This window comes from Tyto alba, unplaced genomic scaffold (assembly GCF_018691265.1).
Source record: "Tyto alba isolate M040663 unplaced genomic scaffold, T.alba_DEE_v4.0 Super-Scaffold_13, whole genome shotgun sequence".
NCBI classification, from domain to species: domain Eukaryota; kingdom Metazoa; phylum Chordata; class Aves; order Strigiformes; family Tytonidae; genus Tyto; species Tyto alba.
Window position 1 is genome coordinate 11,216,153 of NW_024881275.1, and position 17,542 is coordinate 11,233,694.

Below are 17,542 nucleotides of genomic sequence, written 5' to 3' on the forward strand. Positions count from 1 at the left end.
CCACTGCTTCCTGCACTGATTCCTCACATCAGTAGGTGTTGCATGACCTGCCTTTCCAAGGGAAATAGATGTTTTTGTCAATTTTTGGCTCAAACTTCAAGCCATCCAAAGGTAGTCTGAACCAGGCAACTCATGTTTCCCCATCTAAATCGTGGTTCACATCCTGATACAAATCAATCCATGGAGAGTTTTTGGACTTCAATACAAGATCATTCCCAAGCTCTCTTGTTTCACAGAAATTGAGTTTTTCGGCCTTGAGGCTTTGATAATTCCCAGAGAGGACATGCTAATGAAGAAGGCAGGAACAAGGAAATGCAAAGGGACATTATGCTGGAGGACTTCCTGACCTTGATACTACAACTCTTAAACACATAACAGGAGCCATGCAGTGGAGCAATGAGCAAAGCTGAGAGCAGCCCTGTAGCCAGAAGGTCTCAAGAGCATTCAGTTTGGGTGCGGATCACCAGGGAGAAGCCAGAGAGGCTTACAGGCACAGCTGGTTTGGGCACAATGCTGAATCTTTAGAATGTTTTACTTACCACTGTCAACATAGCGTAAGGGGACAAGTATCAGCAGTCCTGTACCAACTCCACAAAATGCCTCTTTGTGACTAATCACAACAGCTAACATGAATATGAGAAGACAAAAACATGAAAAAAGTAAAGGAGAGTGGAAAGAAACAGTGCCGTGGGTGTTTCATACTACTAATGAGGCAAATTTTGTTAGAGTAGGGCATGGCTGGCAAACCCACAGCTCCTTCAGAGACTGTTGTGCTGACAGGAGCTTGCACACAGGCTGCAGAGTATACGCCAAGGAGGCTGCCAACCACAGACCTGAGAACCACAGGCAGATCCAGGGAGCTCAGCCACAAATGAGGCCAATTACAAATGAGGGAGAAAGCATTTAGATGGTGGTATCCATCTGGTGCTTAGTGACTAACCTGCCAGCCCTTTGGCCAGTCATCTTGACAGCCTGCACTTCTGACTGCCCTTGTCTAGTGGTAGTCGTAACGCAGCCGATGCCATTACAGCTCCCAGAATATTGTTGCTGCTCTTGGTTTCTATGCCTTATTTTAAACAAGGCCTTTATAGTTTAATTTCATTTTCAGTCTGCCCATTCCAAAGCATTGGGACAACTTTCCTACTTTTGAGCTGTCTTGAGCATGTTAATGTAGTTACCCTTTAAGCCTTGAGTCAGAGAGACGGTTCAATACATGCTTACATCCAAGTGTACTAGTTCATCTATTCGCACTACTGGAACTACATACACATCTACAGTTTAATGCCTGTTTATCTCTCTTGTTTAAATTCAAGGGTTCGAGTGCTGCTCTATCATCTACTTCCCCTCAGCCGTGAACATCCATAGATGAAGCCTCTTTAAACAATAGAGCTGGAAAAATGCTCATAACAATACAGCAATTGGCACAGAAATCTCAGGAGACAAACTTTCAGAAGTACCCACATCCCATTTTCAAGAGCACCTCTATCACTTTTCGGTTTTTTAATAAAAACCTGAAGGTGACTACTTGCATCTCTTGTAACTTAGAGACTGATCAGTAATTTCTTAATTTCCTGTGCCGTGAGGGTTTACGCATTTACCTACATGAAGTAAACTAGGAAATGGAACATAGCCTTCTCAATAATATGGGCATCTGTGAAGCCTTTGCCCTTGCTTTCATGTTGTTGTGAAATTACAGATAAAGCAAATGAAAATGTTCTGTCACTGCTGTAAACCCAAGCAGATTTTCACAGTGGTCTCACATTTATTATTGCCCATTCTTACAAGAATTTATTTTACTCAAATGCTTTGTTCAAATACCAACGTAAAAAACCCATAGCAGGCACAGAAAGGAGACGAGGGGGTCAATCATACAGGTAAAAGCAAGAATGTCTACAGGTTTGCCAAAACTCAGATGTGGTTTTCTCCAGGCCAGGATCCTTGAGCATTAAGATCACCGTGAGACACAAAACCAGACAAAATATACCATTTAGTCTCTAGGAAAGTTCTGCAAAGCTCTAGCTTGTTTTCCCTAGTTACATAGTAGGAATTTCCAGAGATGTAACATGGACCAGCTCTCCTTGCTATGCCATCCCTTGGTATCACTGTTCCAGACATAAAGATTGTTTGCATAGGCGAGGAGACCCCTGGGAGGATGGTGTGCATAGTCGTGGGATCTACTGAAAACCACAGTAGGTAAACCAGCTCCTCATGACCAGCCAGCTCCTCCCTGGGATTGTAGCCAGTAACACGTCAGGCTGTGTTAGGCTTTCCTCAGCTTGCTGCAGAAAGAATAATGAACAGAGTGCAAAGTAATTTATTAGAATGTAGGGGGTTGCCACACTGCTAGGTGGCTTTGAGGTTCTCCTGGATAATATTTACTATCAGAAATGCAGTCCTGTGCCACCTCTCTGCTATGCCCTATGGCCAGCTTCAGGCCAACCGTTAAAACGTAGACCCTGACATGGTTTAAGTGTTCTCTTAAAAAGGAAAATAATCCCTTTTCTAACCCATCCTGGGCTGCAGGTGCTCTACAGGCTGGTTTTTGCTCCCCTGAACCAAATCAGCCCAGATGTCTGCTTTATCCCGACTTGGAAGCTCTGCGGCTCTTGGGAAGTCCAGAGGTCAAGAATTTCACCCGTCCGAGACCCACACAGGCAGGAAGCCGTCAGATGACTCCTACCACAAGCAGTGCAAAGTCAAGACAAACTTTGCAGCTTCCCACAATTAAAATTGTGCTTCATTCCAACTTTCCATGAGGCAGTCAGGGGGGCTTATGATCTGTCATGGAAAATAAAAAGGAGGGCATTGTCATGTTATTAAACTCTCTCTTTTTATTCACATTCCAGCATCATGAGGTCTCAGGCAGTGGTGACTCAGGTGTGGCTGATGTTAAGTAATGTGGAGCAAAGGGCTGGAAAAGTAAGCCCCAAGCAATCTCAGAGCAATTTTTCCCACTCATTTCTTCATTCATATATCCCTTTAGCTGGCTCTGTTCACCAGTACAGCTCAGAAATGACGCCACACTTCCAGGGATCTCTCTGCAGAATTACAGATGCTGTCTGAGAACAAATTCGATCTCACCATTTCTCCACAACATGAGAAGTTGTCTTACACTGTAGATGTTCTCATGATTGTCTGAGCAGGTATTGCAGGTCTAGGAACTGGCTTTCTGTGATTTCCAGTTGAAACTGGAGTGTGGGGGATGCAGTACTCAGCTCTTCTCAGTCCTTCCCGCTGCAGGTAGAAACTCATGAGATGCATCTGGTGAAAGAAAAACGTAACCATTGCAACTCTGAGAATTACAAAATGAGATATAGGCATTGTCCCTGGGAGGCCTGGGTAGTTATAACTCCTCTGGTCTTCTAATGGTGTGATGGGGTTAGACCATTGTAAGTGACCTCCTGTATTCCTGGCAAGAGAAGAACAGGCTCTGGGTGGCAGAGAAAACTAGAGAAGTCAATTTTTACAGTACAGTTAGTATTTCCTCAGCTTTTCACGGCTCTCAGTGAATCCCAGGATGCCATGGACTCGCTGCTTCCACACGCCCACCCACTTTCTGCTTCTCCTGTGGTGGTGAGCAATTTCTTGACCTGAAATTAATTCATCATTTTATGGCATGATTTTATTCTTGCCCAGCTGAGCACAGCCAGCAGGAAAAGGCACTTTGCTTTGCTCCCTGAGATGCTGTTACCACCACAACCCTACCTTCCCTGCACTTGTATGCCGGAAATTTGTGCTGGAGTCTGTGAAAGGAACATCACAGAGCTCTCCATGTGCCCAAGAGCACCGGAGGCCTCCCCAAAAACCCCTGCCAGCAGTAGTAGCACCACCCACCAGCCCAGTGGACACTCATAAAAAATGACAAGAACAATAGCAGGAAATGTCTAAGGGTGGAAACAACAAACTGAGCACAGCCCACGTTTCTGGGAGCTTCCTGATTGGCTTGATTTGCGTCGGCAGGAGCACTTCGGATAACCTTGGGAGTTATCCCACCAGGGCAAAACCTCTCCTCAGTGAAGCTGTGTTTGTTCCAGTGCTTTCTGGAGTGCAGAGACACTTGCTGCCAAGAACAAATAAATAAACGAACACAACATAAAAGCTCTAAGGTAGATCAGATAGATGAAGCAGGATTGGCCTGCTGTCGTCATCGTGCTCAGGGCAGCAGCAGCTTGGTGCATCCCTTGTTGCTTCCAGTGGAGAGTCTGTCCATTCCCACAGAACACATTGCTTGCCTCTCATCAGCCTTCACCCTGGAAAAATAGACTGTGAGTTCCTGTAAGTGAATGACAGCAGAGGACAAATTTGCAAAGCTCCAATCCAAGAAACTGTTTGCATCAAGAAACAAACAAAACAAGTAACAGCTCCTACTGGGTGTTCCACTTCCTGCCCCACTGCTCTTTTTGTGTCTCTGCTGTCCAAGTTGCTCTTGGCAAGCAGTGCAGGGGAATGTGTTTGTGTATTTGTGAGGGGAACATAATATGGGGAATTTTTAAAGGGACCTAATAAAGCTCAGTGCCCAAGGCACACTGACTGTTAGCTGCACCTACCCATTTAAGTTCTTTGTCAAGGGCTTCTGAGGGCACTTACAGGTTCAGACAGTTGTGATTAAAGCACAACACAAAAGGCAATGAAATGTTTGTTAAAAAAAGGTCCAAGGGAGGCAGATGGAATCCCTCCAAGTTGCAGCTTTCCATGGTAATAAGGTAGTTGTGCTTTAGCAACCACATGACAGCCAGGATGCTGGCAAGGTGTCCTCACACCAATTATAATGTTTTGGTTGGATTTTCACATTTTCATTGTAACAGCCTGAATTCTCTGGGGCTTATTTTCATTTTTAGTATTATTCTTAGACTATAGTCAATCGATCACACAGGGTACCATAGGTCAGAGTGCTGGATGCTGGGCAGCACTTACTTCTTACACCAAGTAGACTTGTAAGTACCGTGTTCCTTGAAACAGCACATTTTAAGTCACCACTGCAGAAAGCAAATGGATAATACCTTGTTTGTACCAAAAGTCCGTTACAAAGTCCATGAAGTCATTAGCAGCAAATCTGAGTCAAGTCAAACCAAAATCATAGAATGTACAGTGAGTATGTATAATTAATAACACCAGCTAACAAATCTACCAGAGATAAGCATGGTCTGATGAATGATTGGACTGTATAGGATTGGCAAAATGTATTGCATCAAGATGGGAAAGTCAAAGCAAAGTGATTGCTGGAGGCTGCAGCAGGGGTAAAGCAGACAAATGTTGTCCATAATTGCTATTTTTGACAACACTGCTTTTCTATTAAATAACTGCAGCACCGTTTCAGTGTTGATCAGACTGCCATATGAAGGAGTCATTTCTATGTGCTCCTAAATTGCTAAAAGTCACACACAATGCGGGCAAGGAGGGATTAAAAATTTCCCCAATGGGAAACCTGCAAGGAGTGAAATCCTGGTTTGTGAGCAGTAGGGAACAAACTACCATTGACTTTGAATGGAGCCAGTGCTCTGTCTCAACAGTGGAAGAAGACAGTTGGAGTCTGGTGTGGAAATAACCTGTACAGAAATTAAAGGAAGACAAGAAATAACCAATGAGGGAAAAAAAAAAGACAGCCTCTACCAGGAAAACCTTGTCTTTCACTCAGTGGTGCATATGTCTACATATATATGTATTAGGGCAAATCCACAAATCTGAGCATTTTCAGGTATGGTCTCAGGTATTTCTGGTTAGGCTTGGACTGTAATATATCTAACATGCATTTTCAACTAGTACATACTTTCCTTAAACATCCTTTAATCTTCTAATTGACTCGAATGGGCACTACAGTAGGCTGATAATACTGTGCTTTCTGATGCTGGTGTTTAGCTAGACCCCTTTTATGAACAGTGAGACTGGAGATATCATACTGTAGCTCCGTGCATCATTTCTAGTCATTCCTTCAGAAGAAATACAACACTTGCAATGATTTCCAGAATGAAAACTTGATGCACATGTTCATGGCAATAAAGAATTTATGTGCCTTATCAGCACAGCCAGAAAATTAAAATTGTCCACGATTTCTTTTTTCACTGTTTATCTTAACAAAGATCTTGAGTTTGCTAACAGCCATGTGTCATTGCAGAGAAATGAGCAAATACTGATGTAACCACTGCTGTGTTGTATTAGCATCCATTCCAGGCAATCTAAGTAATAGATACATTAGAGGAAGAATAATATTTACATCAAAAGTATTTATATCCTTGAGATTAAAAAACAAAACAAAACAAAACACAGCAATCTTTGACCCAAAACAAGTGGAAAGAACTGTCACTACAAGTTGAGCAAGAGAGCAAAAATGCAGTTCAGAAGAAAAATCAGAAAGCAAAAACCAGCAGCACATACTTTCATCTGCTGTATGTGGATTGGCTACAGAGAAAGTCTTTTCGTTAGGTGAGTTGCTAGGAAGACAATGAGGAGACAGTACATATGGGGATAATGTTTTAATAGAAAAGGAAGTGGTATGATTGGAGAAGTAATGAATGGAGATTGGCTCTGAGGAGCAGGGGAGTCACAGAGAGGCAGGAGTGGCCGGGAAGTTCAGAAGGACAGGCACGGGGTATGGAGAAGGCGTTGAAGGAACAGGATCCGCCAGGAAGAGCAGCACAGGAGTGAAGGATCAAGCACCAAGAAAAGGAGGTGGAAGATAGAACAGATGAAAGAAAAAGAAAGGAAAAGGAGATGGACAAGGCAAGTTTAGAACATGTTTCCCTGTCCTCTGGTCTTCTTCACTGTATTAGCAGAAAACAGTACCAGTGTGCCAGGGCTGAGGAGCTAACTTAAATCAAGAGAACCTGTAGGAGGTCTCTGGTTACCTGAAACTGAGAGCAAGTGACAATACTTGTCTCTGGTCCAAGCATGCAGCTACAGTTGATTGACGAGATGGGAGGGAGGGTAGATGCTGAAAGAAGCGTTAAATCAGAGCAGAGGAGTCAAGGCTGAGTAGCTTCAGAGAGCAAAGCTGGATTCAAAGCTGGGAAAACCAGTTATGCTTCTAAGGTCCCATCCAGTGTCTGCTCTTGACTCCTGTGCTCCACAGAAATAACTGCAATCAGCACACTTGCTGCCTGAGCATGTCCCATGGGCATTTCAGGTACAAGAGTGTTCCACTGCTGAGGAGCAGACAAGCATCACCAAGTCCCCAAACACTACTCTGGGTCACCACCAGAGCTGATGTCCCAATGTCCTGGAGCTCTGCCAGGTGCTCTTCTTGCGCTGTCCCCTCTGCCCCTGCCCTTCACTGCAGTGGTACATGGGGGACTGAGAGGTACAGGAGTGCTGCTCTCTGCAAGACTCGCTGCACAAGAAGCTCATCAGCTCCTTGGGTAGAGCAGATGGGAGCACAGAGAAAAAGAACAGCTGGTGTCTGCCTGAAGTTTCTGCTGTGGACAGCCACTTAACCTGGAGGTTACAGGAGTCCACCTTGCAGCAGCTGGCTGCTAGGGTATCCTGGTGGTCATTCTGCTGCAACCCAAGGGGTGTAAATTTTGTGTCATAGAATCATAGAATTGTTTAGGTTGGAAAAGATCTTTAAGATCATTGAGTCCAAGTGTTAACCTAACACTGCCAAGTCAACAACTAAATCATGTCCCTAAGCACCACAAATACCTGCAGGAATGGTGACTCAACCACTTCCCTGAGCAGCCTGTTCCAATGCTTGATAGCCCTTTCTGTGAAGAAATTGTTCCTAATATCCAGTCTAAACCTCCCCTGGTGCAACTTGAGGACGTTTCCTTTGTCCTATCACTTGTTACTGAACCCCACCTCACTACAACCTCCTTTCAGGTAGTTGTAGAGGTCAATAAGGTCTCCACTGGACCTCCTTTTCTCCAGGTTAAACAACCCCAGTTCCCTCAGTTGCTCCTCATGGGACTTGTGCTCCAGACACTTCACCAGCTTCATTCCACTTCTTTGGATGTGCTCCAGGACCTCAATGTCTTGTAATGAGGGTCCCAAAACTGAACACAGGATTCGAGGTGCAGCCTCACCAGTGCCAAGTACAGGGGGACAATCACTTCCCTAGTCCTGCTGGCCACTCTATTTCTGATACAAGCCAGGATGCTATTGGGATTCTTGGCCACCTGGGCACACTGCTGGCTCATATTCAGTGGGCTGTCGACCAACACCCCCAGGTCCTTTTCAGCTCTGCCTGGCTTGTGTGCTGCCCTGAGCTCCCCATGACCCATAGCATGTCATCTCTCAGCTGGCATTGTAAATCAGGAACAAAAAGTGTAGTTCCAGCCTGTAGAAGGGAGGCTGAAATCTCTTCAGAGCAAATACTTTTAGTAATGTATTTTTTTGTTACTTCCCTTCATTAAAAAAGAAGATAGAGATAAAACACACCCTTTTCCAGGCTCCCTGTCTTCCCTGTAAATGCTGCTAGATAACTGAATGTGTATCTCCAGTATACCAAAATGTACAGGAATTGCACAAAAACATCCTCTTTCCTTGGCAGCTTGAGGTATAAGTGCTGCATAAGGTCATGCGTTCATTTTGATTGTACATCCACGCTAACCCTGGGTGATGCTGTACTAGCCAGCACTGCTGCACTACAAAGAACGAGCACAACAGTCTTCCCCCAATTGATCTCCTTCTATTTCTTGGATCTCTCTCAAGATATAAATAACGCAGTCCACTGTACAGCTGAACTGCTGACATCTGTTGCTAAACCTAAATTAATTTTCATGTGCATAGCTGCAGTGTGCCAGCAAACTGTTTTTCACGAGGCTGACCTCACCTATGTTTTTCCTCTAGTTTCTGGGTGAATGCTGCCAGATATTTTGCTGGGGGGAACTGCACGTGCGACCCTCTTTTGCCTGGAGCAGATCTTGCAACACATGCCCTCTGACCCCAGGTCCCACCACAGTCATTATGTCATTTCTGGAGCCTATTCCCCCTACTCAAAGCGCCTGGCCAGTCCCCTGAAGTACACCTCAATTGTAGGAGCAAAGCATAGCGTAGAAAGGGGAGAAAATTTCATGACAGCAAGCCACATGGGCATGTATGCCCCTTGTACTCTTGTGTGTCCTCAGGCATCCCAGGTACAACTCTCCTGGTGTTTGTCCCACCAAGTTTTCTTAAAGCTGTGGGAAAGCAAGCAAGTTTCTGCAGGGTTCATGGTCTTCCCTGCGTCTTTGCACCTTCACCTTCCAATTACAAAGTACAGCACACATGCCCTCTTTCAGATGGCTATTTTAACTTCCCCGCCTTTGTCCTGCTATCCCAGAGGATACCAAACAATGAACCACAGATGATGCATCCCTGTACTTGAAGTGTATGTCCCATACATTGTCTGGTGCAATACCCTGTCTGTCCAGACAGACAGCTGCATGTTCTGTGCAGCCTGAGCGTTTTATAACAGTTGTGGCTCTCACTTAATTTGCTTTATTTTAAAGGTTTAGACACTGGACCAAGAGGCTTCAAGGGCAGGAGGTTTGTCCCTCTATGGGCTGGGAGGGAAGAAGAAAATGATAGCAATGGTGAAGAGGAGAGACAAAATCCAGCTTCACCAGGAGGAGCCTGAATATCCATTTTCATCTCACAGAGCTGGGCCAAGAAACCAGGACGTTTGTGCCATTTGTTTTAAACACAAGTGCTCCAAGAGGTAGATGATTCAAAAGCCAGACTCTGCCAGACTGGATTAAGCTATTAGGGTTTTACTCAGCTGGTCAGGGAATTAAAGGGACCTGGTCAGATCTGCCAGGTCCTGCCTGAAGCCTGGTCAGGAGCACAAATGGGAGCTTTCTGATCCAAACACTCTGGTATGAGCAGACAAGGAGAAAATAAGCGGAGTCTTCACTCTTTCACCTCTTTGGCCATTGTCCAGGGGACTGGGATCAGACCAGAGCTTTTTTTTTTTTTTTTTTTCCCCCTCCATTTCCCAAAGGAGGGTCAAGCCATGTAGTCCTTCACTATAAGGGCAAGCATCAGAGCATAGTGATTTACTGATTTCCAGTCAGTGATCTGCCCCCTCCTGGGGCAGTGGGAAGTTCTTAAGGTTGCAGTTTCACCCAGGCTGGAGACATATCCCATTTGAAGGAAACTGGAAGAACTTGACACCAGAAGGCTTATGCTTGTAAAAGTCCACAAATAAGAGTGGGCTGTAGATGCCATCGGGGCAAGAAGTAAGGTAATACAAGGAGGTGATACTGGAATGAGATAACAACCTTCTAAAATAGAGAAAAAGCAGGTCATGAAAAAGTGGTTCCAGTTGGAGGAAAAGTCACCTCAGAGAGCACTGAAGGTCCTCATGCTTCAGAGCTTTAACACTGCATCAGGCAAACCACCAACAAAAATTAATACACAAGCAGTGTTTCTTTGGCAAGGAAAGGGACTTGATCGTGTAACTTCTGCAATTCCAGGTCAAAGCATTTGCATTACGTTGACACTAAGGCTTCTATACCTGGAGCAGGTAACGTTTTACTAACTAACTCAGGATAATGATTATTGGGTTTTACACCTCATTATGATTAGCTCAAGAAATCATGTGGCCAATGCTTGGCTTGCTGGCCTTGATTTGTCTAACCTAACAGGGATTAACCTGGTCCTAGACCAGGCAGATGCAAAATATCAGTATACAGCTTTTTTCCTGTGCATATGTGTATAGATACTTACTTCAAACAGTAAAGGGAATTATAGAGAGTTTTTCCTCTCTTCCCAAGTTCATCAGCTGGTACGGGGATGCAACTTTTGCTTGGTGAATGGAATGGTTTCCCTTCCTGTATATTCAGAAAGATTCATAGAGATTACCAGAGCAACTAATTCAAAGTTATGCTGAATCTCATTTCCAAGCATTGATTGGTGACAGTGTATTCCCAGTCTTTCAAGTCATGGAGGTTTCGCCTTTTCAAAGATGCTAATTAAGTTTGCTGCTCTTGCTTATCAGCTGCACTCTGTAAACAACAGCCTTTTGGAAATCATAAGATGTGCACTGCCAGCTTTCTTCTTTGAGGGTGAGCCATTCAAAAAGGATGAGCTCTGCAGAAAGACTAAACTAAGAAGCATTGAATTACTCAGCTCTGGAATCCCATTTCAGATCCTGCAACAGACCTGAAATCAAGCAGGTTTTTTTGCCATCATTACTGGCTGTGTGTTGATATACAGTGACATCCACAAATGGTCCAACTGGCTTTGGCACAACTTCCAGTGTTTGCTAAGAAAACTAAGCCAATGTGGAAACTGAACCAACTGCTAGTCAGTTATTTCCCCCTCCCTTACAGCAGATGAAGGGCACTGTTCATGGTTGTGGCATGTAGGTTTCAGCTCCATTTTCTTAGGCATGTTGGTTTACAGCCAGGTTGCTGGTGCTTGGCAGTTGATACAGGTACAGGAAGCATGTCAAGGGCTGGGGTGCTGGACTGGGATTTAGGGTACAGTTCCCCATATCTTCTCCGTTTGTGCTGATTTAATACACAAGACTTGGACATGTTGCAGAGGGAACCCTTTCCCCTTACAAGTTCATTTTCCAAGGTTACTGTAAACCTGGGTGAGCTAGCAGGTATCCTGCTGCCTCAAAAACCTTTGCAGTGACCAAGAAGTGGGAATGAGAGGAACATGGGGGTGGAGCTTTTTGCCAGTACTCTTTTGCACTGTGGGAAAAGAAACATGGCTCTGTGCTCACAGAAGGGTGAACCCTGCATGCAAAGTTTCAGTTTCTGGTTTTGAAGCTTCATGAGGGCAAGATCCTTGAGATGGACATGGAGTTTGTGCAAAGATCAGATTCATCAGTATGGACAAGCCCAGTTATCCTAAAATTTGATGTTTCACTTTCTGTTTAGTAAGCATCAGAGAGGTTTGTTGCAGTTCTCTGCTTGTGAATCTGCCGTTTTAATACCATCTGTAACACTTCACAATGTTCAGCTCTGAGAGACCTGGCACTAGCTAGTGATATACAGGCCCGTGTCTTCTTTCTGCCTTTTATATCAGGTTGTTTAGGGCATCAGTCAAGCAATAGCAAAATAATCAGTTTACAGCTGAGCCATCCCCCACTCTATGTCTGCATCCATCACCTTTTCTCTTTGAGTGTTTACTTCATTAGGTCTTTCCTGTTTTCCCATAAATTCTGAACACTTGTGTATTTTCCTTATTAGTGCTGATGGATATTCTTTTTTCCACTGACATGTCAGTGCATATGCTGCAGATATAACTTCTATTACATTTCTGTTTTCACTGCAGAAATTACGCAAGTATTTCTCAGGTACAACCCAGCATGCAGAGCTAGTACAGGGTAAAGAAACTGGTCCACAAACCTGCAGCTCTTCTCCCTGTTCAGAATGCTGTTACCATTCTACCCCAAAAAATAAAGCACTGCTGAGCCAAATGTAGGTATTTCTAGAAATCACATGTCTGCCAGAGTTAATTAGCTGGATAGAGGAGGCTATTTTCTTCAGACACAGTCTGCTTACGTAGGATTTGTGTGCTCCTGTTGCAAAGCAGTATGACCCTACACCAGCTGTGTGAGTGCCCTGCAGGATCCTGCTGAGGGTCCCTCCTGGCGTCCAGGTAAAGGCACCTTGTGCCAGAACAGCCTCTGCCTTTCAGCAGAGAGGACAATGGCTGCCCAAGTCTGTGGGTTTCAACATCTCAGCATGGGAAAGAGGAGATCCTTCACCTAGAGAAAGCACATTCATCACCTTCAGGCTGGAGCGCAAAGCAGAGCCCTATAGACAGACATATTTGCTGGGTACTGAGTGCTAAACATAAATGTACATGTACACATATCACAGTACCAAACCTCTCCTTCTGCCTCTTCACCTTTTAGATGTCCTTTCTTAACTCCCCTTTTCATCACCTAACTTAAAGTCTTCTGTGCTACCCGACAGCTCCTTTGGTCCCTGATCTCAGCATCACTGCAGGAAGGGTTCATTCACTGATATCACCTGCAGTCCTCTCAGAAACAGCACTGCCAGCCTTGCCTGCGCTCATGTGGCCACCTGGTTAGTTCAAAATCCCACCAAACACACAGACCAGATTTCCTTTAGCAGTCTGGTGCATCCCATTCCCCTGCAGTACTGAATGATTCTGGTCTGAAGTTTGCAGGGAATGTCTGATAGCTATGGAATATAAGAGAGAGAGCCTTCAAGTAGCCTAAAAAAAAAAAAAATTTTCCCTATCATTGAGAGTTTTCAAACGCCAACTGGAAGAAGTGTCCAGGTCTGATCTCATGGCCAACCCTCTTTGAGCAAAAGGTTGGGCTAGAGACCTCCCGAGGTCACTTGCAGTCTGAATTATCCTACAAGCCTGTAATCTTACTAACCAAGGAATCAGGGTGCCCACAAATGACAGCAAAGTGCTGTCCAAGAGTCAGCATCCCTTCTGCTGTTCAAGATTCCTTTCCCTTCATAGCAGAACAGCACCATTAACATGAGCAGGAGGATCACCTGGCTTACACAGGAAGCTCTTCTCAGGCCCCCTGAAAATCCTGTTATGCCCTTAGGTGCTTATGGCAGCCGCCCATTAAAGAAAGCTGTGGGACAGACAGCCTATCAGCAAGGCAAGCTTGGCTTTCTGAGTGGCAAAATCTCCTGTTGGTTTCTGTGATATTTGGGGGAATAGGGCTCTGTGTACATACCTGTGCCAAAGCAACTCCGGAGTCCGTGACCCATTTTTCTGCTTTCATAAACAGTTTAGCAAATCCCAGTGATCAGACAGCTCTTGGGCCAACAAGCACCAATAATAATGGTCTGGTTTACATCACTTTTACCTCATCTGGATCTCCGTTTTCTTTCTTTTTTTTTTTTTTTTCCCTTACAGCACTCCAGATATTTTAGTTGTTTATTTAACTGGCTTTATTGTTGTGGTTGTCTTTCAAACACCAGCCTGAAATCTGCTAAGAAGCCAGGAACAAGGGAATTATAAGGTTTCCTTGCCAGGTGTCAAATAACAATTAAGGCACATCCTTTTTAAACTGGGCTAGAAGAAAAGGACATTATTCAATATTTAACAGGTTTACACAGGAAGAATGTAAGCACTTTGTATATGCACGTACGTGTATATGTGCACTCTGAAGGGATTTATTACTGTTTAAACCATTATATAGCATGTTGCTCAAAACAAGTGTGGTATTAGTACATTTTGTTTTTCAGACCAAATTTGCATGCCTCTGTTGTATCTTGTTACCAAAAAAGCAGGCAGTTCTTCTTATCACTCAGCAATTCTGATGATATGAAGCTCACTAAAAAAAATAAAGTGTGCAAAACAGCCTTCAGTTTGCATTATGGTTTTAATTTTTGCATTGTTGGCCCCTATGTAAAAAGGCAGCCCAAAGGAAGTGGTGAAGACTCTAGGTCCAAGTTTTCCAGTGAGGTCTGTGGTGCCCAGATGGTTTACTGATGAATGTATACAACAGCTCACATGGAAACTGTGCCCTTGAGTATTTCCGTTACCTCAGTACCTCAGCAGCATTACCTCTGCCTTTAAGCCTAGAGAGTGCAGAATAAAGTGGTATAAAATTGAGCAAAAAGGTATGAATCAACCTCCTGTGGATATTAATGCTCAGTATATGATCCCTGTGCCATCTAACAAGAACATTCTGGCTGAATGATCCGTATTTTTCCTGCCACAGTTAGGAATTCAGACCCATTCTGCATAGGGCCTGGGAGACTTTCAGTCTGCCTGCACTGATTTTGGTGGGAAAAGGGCAGTTTTCACCTATAGGATGAGTTTGTATACATTCTTAGTGTCACACAGGAAATCTCTGTCCCTACCAGCTTTACCCATGCTTCCCAATCCTGGCGGCTTTGTCTCCATCCCTTTCCTCATTAGTAAGTTGTTGTTAATACTGCTTCTAAAAGGAACATAAGAAGGAATTCAGGGGAAAAAAAAAAAAAAATCGAAACACAACAACAAGATGTCTTGTCAAAATAAGGTAACATAATGTTTCATCTGCCCAGCACATTTTAATGGTGAGGGTGGACTGGCATGAGGGAAGCAGAAACTGTGGAAGTGAGCCAGGAGGGGAGGATAAAAGAGACCTAAACAAGGAAAAACAAAAAAACAAGTTGCCAGAAAGTAAGAAAATATAAATCAAATCAGTTGCTGAGTGTGCATGTGCAAGTGCACTTGTGCATGCATTAGAAGCAAACTCTCTCTGGAAGACCAAACAATTAATGACAGACCTTCTACAGTTTTGAGCTGGTGCACAAAAAATGGTGCACTTTTGATCACCCCAAATTACAGGGAGACTACTTGCTTATTACCTTACTCACATCAAATGAGCTGCCTCACACGCGTGTACTCACAGTGTATTCATTGTCATAAATTATTAACTAATGTCCAGTTCATTTGAAAGAAAAGCAGACTTCTTTCTTCTTCTGTGCTTTGTTGTTGCTGACTTCTACACACTCCCATTTTCCAGTCTCTTCCTGTATCATATAGTGAGCAAAATGTACCAGACTACGAAATACATATCCTGAAAATGCTGCTTAGTGATTCACTTGGGAAGAAAAGAAACAAAACAGTAAACCCCAACTTTCCCATCTCCACAATGTAAATTCACCAGACAGCACAGCAGAATATTTCAAATGTCTTTATCAGCAATGTATATATAAATGTATGTGGATCTACTAATTGTTCCCAGGTATAGGGAAGGAAGAGAAGCCACCTTCTTGTTGACTTCTAAATTTGTTACGTAGGACCATGGCAATGGCTGACCTCAGTGACAAATTATTTTTTTCATTTCACTAGGTATTTTTAAAAATTTCCTGGAAAGAAAAATCAAGATGTAACTGTGTTTTTTTGAAAGCTATCTCCCTGAATCACATGAGGGGAAAAAATAATCCTGTATCAAATTGTTCCATATCAGCAGTTTTTTTGTATTAATTTGGAGAAAACATTAAGTGGATTGAAGCAGTTACTTTCCAACAGTTCATTTGGAAATCACTGCAATTAAGCCATTTCAACTTGGAGATGAGGGGGTTGCCTTTAAGAGAGAAAAACCACAGTTCAACAATCCACCACAAGTTTGAGACTATTAAGTATTCACATACTTCAGGAGAGCAAAAACTGCCTTTTTCCATCTGCAGTAACTTGAGGCTGTGACACTTTTGCTGCCCTTTAATGAAAAGTGTTATCAGCAAGTGCCACACATCTTACATCCCTACACAATTAGAAAGTGGGGAAAAATTTCCCGGATGGGTTCCTTAAGTTAGACCCTTGTGTCTCTATTTAGGCACATGAATTTCACAAGCAACTCAAGCTGCCAAGGCCCTGAAAGGAGCAATCCCTCCCTACCTGCTCACTGTCACCTTCTCCTTGCCTTCTGCCTTGTGACTGAACAAGCGTTAATGAAGTCTTGTGCTGAGCAGGGCTGGAAAAGAGAGAAAAAAATGTGTCCCTTTAGCCTGGATCAGTGCTCAGATCATTCGCTTAAGAAGCAGTGGCAGAAAGGCAGGAGCAAGTAGCCGTGGGGGAGGAAAGCACTGGGTGATGCTGCTCTGTTGCAGTCAAAAAAATATGGTCCAACAAGCTGTGAGTAGCTACAGCTCTTTCTGTGGACAAGGGGAGTTTTAGGTAACTATCCTTGTTCAAAAGTGTTCACCTTAGCTCATATTACAGGTTGATTTTTTTTTTTGTTCAAAAGTGAGAAAATAAAGGTGGTGCTATACATAAAAATATAGGGAAAGAGGGAATATTCCTGCACCTGCATAAATCACATCAATAAAAGGAGGTTTGAGTTAAAGTAATGGAGAATCTAACCCTGATTAAAGTGCATCCCAAATCACAATCAATACACCTTAAGAAGTGAGTTCCATTAGGTCTCAACAAGAGAAATTAGAGTGCTGAATGCTCACTACCTAGCAAAATAGGTTTATTTTCTGAGCAACCTGTATATTTTATTACCCAGTATCATGCATTAAGAGTAGAAAGCATGGATGGGTATCCCAAAACGGTATTGTCAGGAGTGAACAAAGTGCTGGTTCAAGAGAAACTCCTAACACAACTGTTTCACGGCCAGCTTCCAACAACTGCTTCCAGTTTCATTGTCTGGAGTACGGAAGCATTAGAAGACACCTATTCCTCTAATTATTGCTGCATACTTTTGGGTGTATCCCGTACTGTGATTTCTAAAATGAAAGTGCATAGGTGAGAGATGTTACGGGAATTGGGGTGAAGGGATACTGCGGTATATTTTTAGTTAATCGGTACATGCTTTTGCATAAGTGGATAATAAGAGAATTAGTGTTTTTCTTTTAAATGGTTCTGTCTGTTTTACAAATAATTTGCACGCTCTTCATGTCCTAGGAGAGCAGTGTGAACAAGAGTGAAAGTTGTTCCTGATGACATTTGAAATGCTAATTAATACCTAGGAAACTATGGCTCATTGACATAATTTTTACATGTTTTATTTTTGTGTATATGTGCATGTCTGTATGTCTTCCACAGGCTGGAACAAGAAATACAGAAATTAGAAAGTGAAGAATCCCAAATATCTGCCAAAGAACAAATAATTTTGGAGAAACTAAAGGAGACTGAGAAATCCCTCGACAACTTGCAAAAGGTATTTAAAATAAAAAGA

The 17,542-nt window shown here is 43.4% G+C and overlaps 1 protein-coding gene across 2 annotated transcripts in view; it reads left to right on the forward strand.

Moving 5' to 3' along the window:
* The window catches only part of PALM2AKAP2 (PALM2 and AKAP2 fusion), a 227,536-nt gene that overhangs the window by 49,207 nt on the left and 160,787 nt on the right, over positions 1-17,542 (forward strand). Inside the window, exon 4 of one of the 2 annotated variants that reach the window (XM_032981577.2) lies at positions 17,410-17,524. In XM_032981577.2, coding sequence (XP_032837468.1) covers positions 17,410-17,524 — 115 coding nt within the window. Of the gene's footprint in view, positions 1-17,409; positions 17,525-17,542 lie in introns of those variants that run through there. The other variant, XM_042788051.1, reaches the window with a different exon arrangement.